The sequence below is a fragment of the Ammospiza caudacuta genome, chromosome 10, assembly GCF_027887145.1.
Source record: "Ammospiza caudacuta isolate bAmmCau1 chromosome 10, bAmmCau1.pri, whole genome shotgun sequence".
Taxonomy (NCBI): domain Eukaryota; kingdom Metazoa; phylum Chordata; class Aves; order Passeriformes; family Passerellidae; genus Ammospiza; species Ammospiza caudacuta.
This window is the reverse complement of record NC_080602.1, coordinates 12,839,089-12,852,957: the sequence shown is the minus strand read 5'-3', so window position 1 is coordinate 12,852,957 and position 13,869 is coordinate 12,839,089. Positions and strand designations below refer to the sequence as shown.

At 38.3% G+C, this 13,869-nt stretch overlaps 1 protein-coding gene across 2 annotated transcripts in view; it reads right to left on the bottom strand.

Annotated features, from left to right (window-relative positions):
* The window catches only part of ACSBG1 (acyl-CoA synthetase bubblegum family member 1), a 32,962-nt gene extending 22,033 nt beyond the window's left edge, over positions 1-10,929 (bottom strand). For both annotated transcript variants that reach the window (XM_058811036.1, XM_058811037.1), the window contains exons 1-2: positions 10,826-10,929; positions 1,868-1,950 (exon numbers count right to left, since the gene is read on the bottom strand). In XM_058811036.1, the coding sequence (XP_058667019.1) occupies positions 1,868-1,950; positions 10,826-10,905 (163 nt within the window). In that variant the 5' untranslated portion in view covers positions 10,906-10,929. The remainder of the gene's footprint in view (positions 1-1,867; positions 1,951-10,825) is intronic.
* Between the last annotated feature and the right edge of the window lie 2,940 nt (positions 10,930-13,869).

Here is a 13,869-nt window from a genome sequence, read left to right as displayed (position 1 = left end):
TCAGCTGAACAAAGCCACAAGGCTTCCTATGAGCAAAAAGATGTCCTAGTTGCCCTCCAGTGCTCTTTTCTGACATAAATTATTTTGTTGATTCCATCAGTATAAAACCAGCATGGATGAGCTCTCTTCTAACTTCACACTGGTTTTAAGTCAATGTAATGCGTGCTGCCAACATTAAAGGTACTCTGGATTAACATATGCATTAGAAAACCCCCAAATCCTGCTTCCACAGGAATGAGCTTCTACACATTGGTAGAAAGGAATGGGGAAAAATTATAGAACAACCTGTGGTCCCTATTAGATAAATTTACTCCTGAGGTTGCAGAATGTATCAATGATAAAATGAGGAAGTCAGTTCTGAACAACTAGAAGATATCAGAATCTCCTCCTTTTCTCTTTACATATAATGTAGAACTCCTGCAACCAGTCACTGAACTTCCTTCTCATGAAAGATCTTTTGGGAGGAGTTTTTGAAATTCAGTCCTGACCTCACCACTCAGCATCTGCATAGCAGTATGATGTTTCCATGTTAAAGCCTGCTTCCCATTTAAATGGATAACAAGTAGTGCCACAGATTCCCAAGGTCAAATAGAAGACAAAGTCTAACAAATTGTAAGCTGTTGATTCATCAACTAGAAACATATCTAAACACCAATAAGGGAACTGCTTAATTAAAATGGATAAGGCGGGACCTGTGTTTGCAGGAAAATTATGATGGAACAGCTGGAATGGCCTCTATCCTTAGCTGTTCTCCTCACCTTTGAGGCAGAGGCTGTGGTCAGCCCTGCAGGAGTGGCTGAGTGACATGTGCATTCCTGCTGGAGCTCTGCTTTACAGCCCAGCTTACTTCTGTAAACTGCAGCAACCTCTAGGAGAGAAGCAGGTAGGGAGCTGGCAGCATTAACCACTGTCCCAGATAAATGCTTAGGAAAATAGGTCAGAGCCTTCACAAGCACTCTGTAGAATCAGTCTCAGTGACAATCTACATAGAGAACATGTAGCTCAAACAGTACAATAAGATACCCTGTGAATTTGAAAACAGGAGTTTGTTATGCCTTTATTCATCCACATTTATTTCCTGCTCACTGAAAGCATATACCTAGCAGCTCACTTCTTGGAAAGAACCCTACTGTGTATCAAAGACCTGCCTATTGAAAAGTAACTATATATCCAGACAGATAAATATTTATACACACTATACAGCCTGCATGCAAGATTCCTACATAGATCAGATAGCTATGTGCTCACTGCTTCAGTTTTCTCCAAGAACAAATGTTTTGTTGTAATGAGCACATTTAGATACCAGTAGCAGCCTCTCCAAGGCAACAGGGAACTCTCTTAGGGCTGCAAACCTTCCAAAGTTTTGCTAGCAAACCTCCTTTAAGCCACATGGCAGCATGCTCAGGCAAGCCATTCAGCACTGCAGCTGGATTCAATGACACCAGTGTGCACATGCTCTGATGCAACATACAATGGACCAAAGCACAGATATTCCTTTAAAGCCTCCAGTTATTACACTGCACACCAAATCCTCCCCAGGTGACAGCTGGTGAGTAGGCTGTGATGCCAAAGGTAACACAACAATTTGCATGATTCTCAATAGGATCAAGCTATTTTTAATTTTTATCCAGTCATCATTTCAAATAGAGACAAACACTGGCAGAAACACGTGCAAATTTTCAGGCAGCTCCGGAAGAATTTTCAGCTGCCCTGACTCACTTCAGTTTTAATCTTGTCTTTCATTAACTGGGCCTTGAGAAATTGTCAGTCAAAACCTGCTAGAATAGACATAAAAAATACATTTAAAAAGAAAAAAACAAACCTAAGAAGAGCTCAAATTTCCAAGGATCATCTTTAACATATTTACCTGCTGGCTCTATGCCTTCACCCTGGGTCTCCTCCAAATGAGGCAGCAGATCCCTGCAGACAGTCTCTGCATCTGTAAAGGTTCTAAAAGCAAATAGAACTATTAAGATGTTATCCAGGAGCACTAGCAGGATCTACTACAATCAGCGTACAAATATGCAAAATAGATATCAAAAGGTAAACAAAACCACAGCTTGCAAGCACTTTGAAATACAAGCAGGTGGAATTAGAAAGTTCAGAGCTATCAAATACTTTTCACTCTTGCACACTCCACTGTGACCTAGTGCAATGGAAATGCCTTGCCCTAAGAATGACATTCTTTATTTCACACTTTTGTTTAAAACATCATGGAATATACCAGATGAAGACACTAACTTTGAAATTCCACAAAGAGGCCATGAACCGTACAAGTACGAAGAATGAGTTACCAATCTTAACCCTGATCATAGTGACACTGCTACAACAACACCACCTTGTCAATTGTCACTGTTGATACCTTGATGAAGCTCTGAAGTCAGGGCTTTTTTTTTAGGCCAGGAAGACAAGGCATTTTTAAAAATAATAATACTAATAATTATAATAATAAAGTTTCTCAACAATGTCACCAACACAACAAATTATCATTAACACATGAATGAAATTAACTTTTCCTAAAAGTAAGCAGACCAAGTTTAAAGTACAAATACAAATTCTAACCCAAAAAGTCTGTAAGGTGACAGACTGCTAAGAATTCCATGTGCAAAATACCTAAACAATAAGCATTTAGAAATTATCAAATATAGCAATGCACTACAGATTATGCAAGAATAGCAGCATTAAGATTTTTTAATTTAGCTAATTTCATTTCATAGAACAAATGGTGGGAATCAGAAGCTTTAGAGGCTAAGAAGAAGCTAGAACTTCCTTCATTCTTTCCCCATACAACAGAAGAGTCCTGAATGAAGCTCAGGAAATCCTTCCCCTCACAGTGTAATAAATTAACTCAAAATGTAGAAAAAGAAAGTTGAAACAATACCCTTCACAGCTTTCAAATAAATACAACCTCAAAAGCAGTTTTTACACAGTGGGGACAGGGAGCAAACAGCAGGACCAAACACTATATCAGGCACTATTTCCCATTTCATATTAACAACCACACTTGTAAAATATTTATATATGTGGGACACTCCTAGAATTTATTATTGTCACAAAAGCCTTAAGCAAGCTGTGTCTCCCTTACAATAATTCAGCAGACTGTGTAACTCTTCACCCCTCAGAAGTAACAACCACAGTTCTTTTCCCTCCTCACTCTTCCCCACAGGTACCCTCAGGGCAGGGCACAGGTCACAAAAGCAGCTGAAGGAAAACAAGGAGTCATCACTAAGCTTGCCTGTGAGGATATTTCCTCTCTTGTTAATGGCATAATGGTATGAAACATGAAAGGGCTTGTCTGATAAGCAAAATGAGGATCTGAAAATAGTCACTGGCTTGGTGAAGGCAGATGCTGGAGAGAAACTGAGTAATTTAAATACAGAAGGGGATTATCCCACATGTTTCATAATGGTATGAAACATGAAAGGGCTTGTCTGATAAGCAAAATGAGGATCTGAAAATAGTCACTGGCTTGGTGAAGGCAGATGCTGGAGAGAAACTGAGTAATTTAAATACAGAAGGGGATTATCCCACATTTTGAAAGGTAAGCCTGTGTTTGATATGTGGAAGAAATGGTGACTTAATGAAGTGGGATTGCAAAGACAGAATGAAAGACGAGGAAGATTTGTTTGGGAATAAAACAAAAAATCCCCATCAGAAATAACTTAAGAACATATGATTGTCTGCTATCTCAAAACACTTGATACAATTCTTGATTCTTTTCCTATTTTAAAGAAAAACTATATTTGATGTTTAACAATCCAGTGGAACCTTTTGCTTTAAATATCTTGTGAATAAAAAAGCTTTTTATTTTACAAAACAAATAACCTGAAGTCTTGGTCCAAAGATAAGCAAAACTTTTTTGATGAAAACAAACAGCAGAAAAGCCTTCTGAATAAAACAACTCTGATTAGTAATGTACCAGAAGAGCCTCATTTGATAATACTCAAAACCTTAATAAACATTATTAATGACTTTTTCCAGATTAATATCTCTTTAGATTGCTTTATTCTTATCTATTACAGGACACTGGTTCAGTTTACATTATATTCTCTTTATAGAAAAACAATAACCAACATTTGAACTTCTGGACTTCCTCTGGTAATGTTTCAATGTGCAAAACTTCCATGGGGTCCCTACACATTCAGTATCTTTGTGAGTGTTAAAGTTGGTAACACTCCATGCTACATAGTTCTTACCTGTCCCCAGGAATCAGGCAGCTCATTTGCAAGTGAGGCTTTTTGCCCTGAAAGTACAATTAAGAAATTTTCTCTTCCAACAACAACTTCTGTGTGTATTCAGAACCATTGCTTCTGAGTGAAAGAATGTGGCTTTGATGACTCTACTTTAACCTTTTATTAAGAGTTATTTCTTTAAAAATTAAGTAAATATCCAAGAATGGTTACGGTATCTGGAACTGTTCAAGACTGAACTGAGCAGAATTTGGTGGGGCTGCCTGATCAAGAGCTTACTGAGCATAAATTGCAGCAAGGAGAAAAGGCACTGCAGAACCATGGCATGATGCCAAGATGCCCCAGCAAAACCAAAATGCTTCAGAGATCTGGACTTTGGCTCTTAAATTTTTTATTAAGACTGTGGTTCTGCATAAATTATTCAGTGTTACTAGTGCAGGGCCAGCATCTTCCAAAATCCAACTACCAGTTTAAAGGTGGACTTTCTGCATCTGATTTCTGCAAGTTTACAATTCCAAAGATAATAAGCAAAAACCTCTACAAATCACACAGAGCTTGAATTCAACAGTCATTTGAACAAGTCAATTAGGACAAACTGAGACAGAGTTCCAAGACACTGACCAACTAGAACTAACCAAAGCATGTTTCTGTAGAACTCCATTAGCATGGGTGTTGTTTGAATGACAGTATTTCCTGGTGTAATTTGGGCTTTATTTTCAAGGTATTGCTCTAGCAAACATGACCTCATCTGCTGCCTGAATTCAACACACTGCTCTCACCTGAGACAGCTCAGGCTGGCTGGTTTATCCAGAGCTCTGGGGCAAAGCCCAGCATTGCCCACCCCACCCACAGCTCCCACCACTCCCCTGTGCCCCCTGGATCCTATTCCACACTGAAGCTGCTCTCACACACCAGGCCAACCTGAAAAGCAAGATTCTGAACATTCTCTATTAACAAAGGGATTAACAAAGGGACAACTTCCTTTCCCTCTGTGTTTCCATGACTGTAACAGCTCTAGTGAGATTTCTCTTTGCAACCCAGGAAGTAATGTGTGTGTGAGGTAAAATAATGACTGATGTAACTGATAGCCCTTCCTGCTGGGTGTGAGTCACCAGAGGAGAAGCATCCAATCTGGATTTGCTGTCATAGCAATTACTGGTTTTATCTGAGTGTATTTGATAGCAACCACTGAATACAGTATCACTTCTTATTGTAACTACAGAAACTAAATGCCACAGCTAAATCTTCTGTTTCTGTCATTACAAAATGAGTGCTTTTTTGCTAATTGCACACTAGAAAAACTGTTTGCTCTGTTCCCATAATGATGCTTAGTGATTAATGGCACTACTTACCGTGATACCAATTTCCATATTTTTTTATTGTTGTTTTAAAGGACTTTGGAATTAGTCTTTCCCTTCCACAGACTCTGTTTCCTGTTCTGGGAATGAGAATTTCTGCTTAAACCTCACGCTCTAGGCCAGAAACAGATATTTGCTGTCATCTAAATTGTTTCCTCATAGTAAAATCTGGTGAAAATACAAACAATAAAACTGAAGAGAATCTACTAAGTCAGTCTTTAATATGATAATAAACCATTTTCCTCTTTGGAAGAAACATTTTACAGAAACTCACACTTGAATAAGCCTTACAGAGTACACTGAGTGTCCTGTAAAATTACGTTGTAGCTTTTCTCTCAAATTTAAAAACTATGAAATTTATGTTCTAGGATACATTTTGGCCTGGTTTTTGCAGACTGATTTCTACTACCACAAACTGCACCAAGAGAATATGAACACTGTTATGCAGCCATGATATTATTATGAAATTTAAGGGGAACCTATTCATTAAACAGATTACATATGGGAGCAAATAAAAAGACATCGCATTCTTTTGGTATTCCCATTCCCTATCCTATTCCTGTTCAACTCCTGTAATCTTGTCAATGTTAAGTTTTTACCAGTCAGCTCTCTACAGGAATTATCAAAAATTTAAAAGATCAGCCTTTCTAGAGAGAGAGAGGCTTTCTATAAAGTTGCAAAAATAAGCTGTTGAACAAATAATTACATTCATAAATTGTTAATACATTATTCAGGACAAGGTATTCATTTAGACATCAGAACATTTACTCATAACCCCCTATGCACATATAGCAAGCCAAAGTACTTCTGCATTTGGAAATCACATTAACAACTGCTCACAAAGAAGACTCAAACATTTTTTTTGTCATAAAACCAGTGGGTAGTTCAGACCACAAACTCACTCAGAGCCACATCCTGAGCTTCCAGACCTGTGCTGTCAGATTCACAATGGAGATACCATCTCCTCCTCCCTTTCTTGGTATCCCTGTTGCAGCGGCTTCTTCATTACACAGCTTTTCCACTCCCACCCTGCTCCTGGGTCCTGTTGTACCACATGTGAGATCATCATGCAGCAAAATATTTTTATTAACTAATTATTGTGGTTTAATGGATGAGACATAGTCACTGTTGAAGATGCTGCATTCATTATCAGATAAGCTGAGGTTGTGATCTGGCTGTGGTCAACTATGTTACTGCAGTTCAGGTCCACTTAACTTTCAAAGCTTTTATTATAAAACTTGCAGATTGCAAGATTTTTCTGCTTTTGCCCTCTCAAAAGAAATTATCCTGCAGACTGTCTGCAACAGAGAACACAGCCAATAGGGAGGGAAAGCTCAGTTACAGTGTCTGCAGAGTGCATACAATTTCTCTGTCCCTTACATGATTTTTTCCAAAAAGCAATCCTGTTCAGCTTCTCCTGGGGATGCTCTGACAGCACTGCTTCCAGACTCAGTGGCTCTCAGGAAGGCTCAGTGCTGCTCTGCTCTCACTGTGATGATCCAAAGCACTGCAGCTCCTTCCTCTGCCTGGCTGCTCCTCTGGGCATATCACCTACAAGCTCACCAGAGACTGCATTCACATGGCAGTGGGCATGTTACTTCATACTTCTTACAACAAAGTCCCACCTTTTAACTAAACTCCTTTCTTTGCTCGCCTTGCCCAAAGAAATATTTTGTAAGACACAGGTGTTTATCTTAAGCAGCAATGTGTGCAGATCCCCATTTGCACAAGCATTTTTTTCTCAAATACTTCTTTATTGAACTGGCTTTCCTAACTATTAAATATTAATCCTATTTAATAAACACAAAAAAAAATAGGCTGAAGTGGAAAATATGCCTTTTTCCAAGACAGAACTTCTCCATAAATTTTCATTTTATCTTTTACTACTTGCTTCTCTTGAGGACAACTTAGTGAATTCCTTCTCTGAACTCCTGCTTGATTATTTAAGGAATAAATAATTGGCTTGATTATTTAAGGAATCCACTATAAAGTGGATGACAAAACATCCTTCTTCTAATCAAGTGTCCTCCCAAATATTGATCTCTGTTCCAACACTGAGGAATTCCCCCCTCCAAGCTCTTGCTGCATGATCTCCAGGCCATCCCAGCTATACACATTCCACCAGCCTTACTCTGCATTAGAGTTGCTTTGGGGAGTGCTTTGGGTCTACATCTGCACATTCATAAAAATTTTTCATTGGGTGTTAGACATTTTCAACAGCTCATTGGAACATTGAATTCAAGAGGGAATCATTAAGTATTCATCTGCCAACTCTTCTGGCAGCAAAAAGTAATGGTTTAAATTACCTATGGGTAACCTATGAAAACTGTAATGACTCTGGTATTTTGCCTAGAGACTTCAGAAACTAAATATCTTCATCTGGATTCCATTCATGAGAAATTCTTTCCCAAATCCCCATGTATCCTATAAGAGAGCAAAATACCAAATCCAGTATTTTATAACAGAACTCTAGGGACAGAATGTAGAAATGAGCACATTTCTACAATGTGACAAAGACAATAAATTCAGAATCACAGATCTGACCTAGAGTTCTAGACAAAGACAATAAAGTCACTCTGACTTAAATCAACATAGCACCACAGCTTTGATAGACTGGCAGCTAAAGAGACTGGCATAGAAACAGCCAAGAAAATATTCTATCTCCAGACTCTGAGGTGCTACCAACTGTTACCCAAGATGTTCTGAAGATGTTTTCTCATTTTTTATGACATAAGGTAAAAAAACCCCACAGTAATGACACACCATATTAGTTCTTTAAACCCCCATTTTCTGTAATGTAGTCTTTTTCCCGTAATGAGTAGAGAGTCACAGGAAGTCCCCATGGCCCTTTACAGGACACTGCTGTCTATTATGACTGGTCATCTTATTTACTAATTACTCCTCTATTCAAATGAGGGCAATATTATAATACATTCCTTATTAATTCTATTTAAAAGTTCCCCTTTGCCCTTGAAGAACAGGTTAGATTTAGCTGTTAATTGGTTTCCATGCCCTCATGAGATTTAAAAACAGGGCCACAGATCAGCCCAGATATGTTCCTATTCTTGCAAAAAGGCTCAGCTGATTCAACAATAACTTTGATTTTCCCAGGGCACAAGAAACCAGTCTTTGTCAAATTACTCACACAACTTCTCTCACAAAGATATAGTTAAAAGCTAAACAAATGCTGAATAAAGAACAAAATACTAGTGATAAACAGCTGAGATCTATTTTACCATATAACAGTTGGCACACACCTTCTAGTAAAACCAATTTCTTTAGTTGCAAAAAAAAGAACTGAAGCATTTTATTCTTGTTGAGAATAAATATCCTCAAAAATCAGGTCATGTATTTTGGTGAGCAGAGCAGTTTTAGGGATAGCTGAGAACTTCATGGCTGAATGGGAAGAAATAAACAATGTAACGAGCCTTTTTTATTCTCCCCCAAAAAGGCTCTATTCAGCAATTGGGAGCATACTACAACCCTGCCCTGACCTTGGTACAGATTTTCTGGCTCTGTCCTCCCCTGCACAGCAAAAACCCAGACCTGAAGCAGAAATCTCCCAGTATCTGTCTCTGCATGGCTATTTGCAGGGAGTGTAGCAAAGTTAGGTCACACAGAACTCATCATTTCATCTCTGCCTCATTGAATGAATCAGGTCATACTGATTCAATTTCAGCCTTATAAAAGATCTTCCTATTTCCATTTGATACAATTTTATTTTCTTTGTCTAGTCCTTTCTACTTTGAATCCTACTTCCAGCATACAAAAAAAGGGACAGAAGTTTGCTACCTAACTTCAAACCACACCAGGTAAACAACAGCATTTAATGCAACAGCATAAACATGGCAACATGCACTGGCATCTTCAAAAACAAACAAACACAGATGTTTTATGCCAAAGACTTTGAATGCATCACAAGTATTTTGATTTCTAGGGTCTGATATTCTTCCATCAGAAATTCAGTAAAAACCCAAATGCTAAACATATATCTAACACAGGAACCTTAAGCTTCCTGTTTGCAGTGGATGCAAACCATTGCACTTTTAAATTCTCCTTTAACTTTTTTTCCTTAACAAAGTAAACTCAGATTTTAATTTTTTTTATTAAGTATGTCACAAATAGAAGCATGCCTGGACTAAAATAGAGGCATTATTACTGACTTAGCAAAATCCTCCCTTTCATGAGTCAGAGTGTACATATACCTATACAGATCATAAGTCAAATAATGGTTTATGATCTTTGGACAGGTTAAACCAAAAACTTACAATTCTACTACTTAACTACATTGGGATTCCAGAAGCAACAACAATACATTCAAAGGTTTTCAAAGATTTCTTGAACTTCTTCCCGTTCTGAAAACCTTAAGTCTTTGGATTGCTCCTCATGATTCTTACAGGATTACAAAGCCCAGAACAGAAGAAACCATTATGGCAGAAATTATCCCAACAATCCTTTACCTGAAAGGATCAAACAAATCTTCCAAGAGACATAACATGCAAGTTAGTTCCTAAATAAATGTGAAGTTAGATATACCTTAACAGAAGACTAAATTAAGTCTCTGGAAATGGATATTAGTGCTTAGCAATACTAATTGAACAGAAGCTAAAATATTTCCCATGAGATGTCTTGTTCTAATCTTAAGTACTTCCAAAACTCTAGAGATGGGGAGATTCTCTCCATCTCTAGAGAGACACCATTTCAGTGCTAGATCAACAGGTAGAAGAAACAACATGTTCTTTTTGTGCTGCCTAGGACAGAAAGGAGGAGACAGCACCCACCAGGATTATTTTTGTAAAAGGTAACATAAACATCAAAATACACTCCTCTAAAAGTCACTTCCCCACTCCCACCTCTAAGAGATGGGTTACCTGGTTAAGTTCTGCTGCCTTTGACAGGAAGAAGATGGTCTGTCACAAAGATCAATTATTACCCCCCCAAATCCAGAAGAGAAGAGGCTAAATAGCCTCTGTGCTATAAAATAAACATTATACAGGTGTATCCTATATGCCAATAAGATACAAGCAACATATTACCTACCCAAGGATGCTAGTAGATTTAAAGTAAAAGTAGGATTTAGCAAAGGAGAATAAACCTATTTATAATCTTCATTAACAATTTTCTCTTATTCTAGCCTCAAAAGATACACCTTATTCTTCATTAGATAGTAGAGATACCAGGAAAATTCTTGTGCATCTTCACAGTAGTACAAGAGAAACTTAAGCTGGGAAAAGTTGGTATGTGAGTTTGTTAAAATAAATGCTCGAGCTACTTTACCCATTTTCACAGCTTCCTGAAACATTCCTTGCATTTTCAGTCTGCAGTTGTGTTGTGAGAATCTCTCCACTGTTAAGCATGCTGAGAAACCCTGCAAAGCTGGTCACAAATATGCTGAAAAGCTGTGCAGATCAGGCATAAATGAGCTACTTGGAGAACCAAAGAAACCAACAGTAACTGGTTATTTGTTGGAAAAAACAACACGTAATACAAGAGGAGGAGTCTACTGCTACAAAAGCTATTTCTTTCTGATTTTAACATGCTTGAAATGTCGCAGTGCCTGTGAGCTGCTTACTGTTAAACTTTCTTTTTAATTCACTTTTCTTTAATTATCCATGAGAAGAATTTTAATGAGTTCACAATGCTTTAAGATGCAAATCTTTGCTTTTGCCAAGATTTCCACAAATTCATTCACACAAGTTGAAGCAATTCTAATTTTACTAAGTCTAGTTTTGAAAAAGAACATTCAAACAAGCTATTTGCTTAAAGAAAACACAGATTAATTAGGAAATGCCTTAAAGTCAACTCAACCTATGAAACCCAGCACTGCAACAGCAAAGCACCTCCTCCAGCACCACAACTACAGCAGCACTTCCTGCACCTCACCAGAGCAGGCCTATGGTTTAACATGGAGGTTTCTACACATGACTGAACAAATTACTTCCCAGGATGTAAGAGAGAACAGTTCAGATGTTTAGGCTACTTCTATACTGGTAAACTAAACAAAATCCAGAGAATGGCTCAAGCCACCCACTGTGAGCACCTTCCCTGGCATGGCTCTGTAGGAACTGGCACTTGCCTGGGACAATGCAGGGCAGAGGCTGTCACTGGAGATGATATTAATGACCACCCTGTCTGGAGGAGGAAGAGAGATGCAAGCCATGCTGTGCCATGGCCTTCAGAGCCAGAGAACATCATCTAAAATGTTTGACTTAATGGTACAAAGAGAGCCATAGTGACTAGGAGTATCTAAGATAGCAAATATTAACTTTGTAGAAAGTGTGGATTTTATTCCAGAGTGCCTTGCACCACATCCAAACACATAATTGTAGACAATGCAACTTGAAATGAAAGAAAACTCCGAAGGGAGATTCTAAGGGATCTATTCTCAACACCAGAAACTTGATTTGAAAATATCTGAACTCAAAAGGGGGGTATTTCAATGGTAAAAATTTGTCAACATATGCAGCAAAACTCTATTTGTCAGGATTGATTTAGCTCTTTCATTTTGGGATAATTCTCTGAACCCTTTGTTCCAACAATTCTCTGCAGAAAGCCACAAGGTCTCTTCCTTGCAACCAACTTTCCAGTAACATAATAAAAACTCTGCTGCAAGAAAACCCTTCTTTTTCTTCATCAGGTCATCTAAAGTGTTTTAGATGCTATATGAAGGAAACCAATTAGAGAGCTGCTAATTACCTTGGTTGAGTTGCATCTTGGGTGTTTAGTGGCTGGGTAACAGGCCGGTCTCCTGGAAGGAAATGGCAGCTCATTCTCTAAGTCTTGTACTTTCAGTGAATAAACAGATAACCTCAATTTAGGTGTCTTCTGTATACACTGTGTTTATGAAAGATATTTTTTTTGTTTGTTTTTCCTATAATTTTCCTTAAACTTGCTGATGGTTAGCAAATTATTTTGACACAATCAAGCATTATCCAGTGGCAGATCACTCCTCCAGTAACAAGGGCAGCTTGTTACTGCCAGAAGGGAAGCCAGACTGTGAAGTAAGGGGAATTTATCAGTGGGAATTGGTGGAGAAGAGTTGCTTTGGACTCTCTATTGTGTGACTGTAACAGAAAACTCACATCATTGTGATAAACTGTGTTCCCTGCAACTGTCAGCTACCATCTTGTCACTTGAACAACAGGCTCATGAATGTCAAGCTGCAATAGTTTGACACAGAACCTGCCTTTGCAGTTCTGGTACATTTCTAGGTTGACTTCAAGTTTCAAGAAACAAATCCTAACAAATGAGGCCAGCAACTTACATGGAGCTCAGCAGAAAAAACCTTCATCTTGAAATGGTTTTTACATGTTGCACCTCACAAGATGGTATGATCCTTTTCTTTTATGCCTAAATCTACCTGCATACAAGTTGCACAAGCCTGCACTAGACCCAGCAGAATATTTGTGCTGGGATGGGCTGCTTTCTGCAGCTACAGGATAAGATTTCTGGGCGTTGACAGGCTCACTAAGCAATAAAGGAATATAAAAGCCAAATAAAGCTCACATACTGTTCACATCCTTTGCTCTGCAATTAGGACTGGTATCTTTCAGAAATTTGCATCCTCAAAGTTGAAGACACTGTCCCTACAATTTGCACAGTCACAAGATCCCAAACAGAAATATCAGAGAGGCCAAACCAAAGCCATGTTGTTACTAAGGTCCAGCAGTGACCAACAGCACTGCAAGGCAAAGCAGCCTGGGTGTGGGTGGAGCATGCTGGGGACAGGATGTTTCAGGTTTAATTCACAGTAAGGCTATGGAAATGTGAAACTACCCAGGGCTGAGTACTCCCCCATCTATTTACTTGTAAGGCAAGAAAGTGACTGTTTCACCATAAAATCTGTATTTACTTAAATGAACGGAGGGGTGGACTAACTCTGGATGCTCCTTGCTAGTCATCCCAATTAGTTTAAGCAACTGTATGACAGGGCCCCTTTTTTTAGTCATATAACTGGTAAGAAATAGTGCCAAACAATACTTTTTGGTGCAAACATTCAACTGGTAGTCCTATTGTTCCTCCCATCTTCCAGCACTGAATCCAAATCAAATAAAAAGAAAGACCTTACCTCACAACCACTACCAGCAGAACATCTCATAACCTTTATTCAAAGCTGTTTCAAAGGCTTTGTTACATTTTACATAAATTGCACCACTTCTAATATTTTTTAATATTTCATATCAGTTTTCTTGGGGCCTGTCAGCTTTTCAACTTGCTACTAACTGCAGCCCTCTGCCTGCTATGTTCTGTTAACTACATTTACTGTGATTATCTACAGCTCTTTTTCCTACATTCTCATAAAATTAAAAATTTCATTCAGT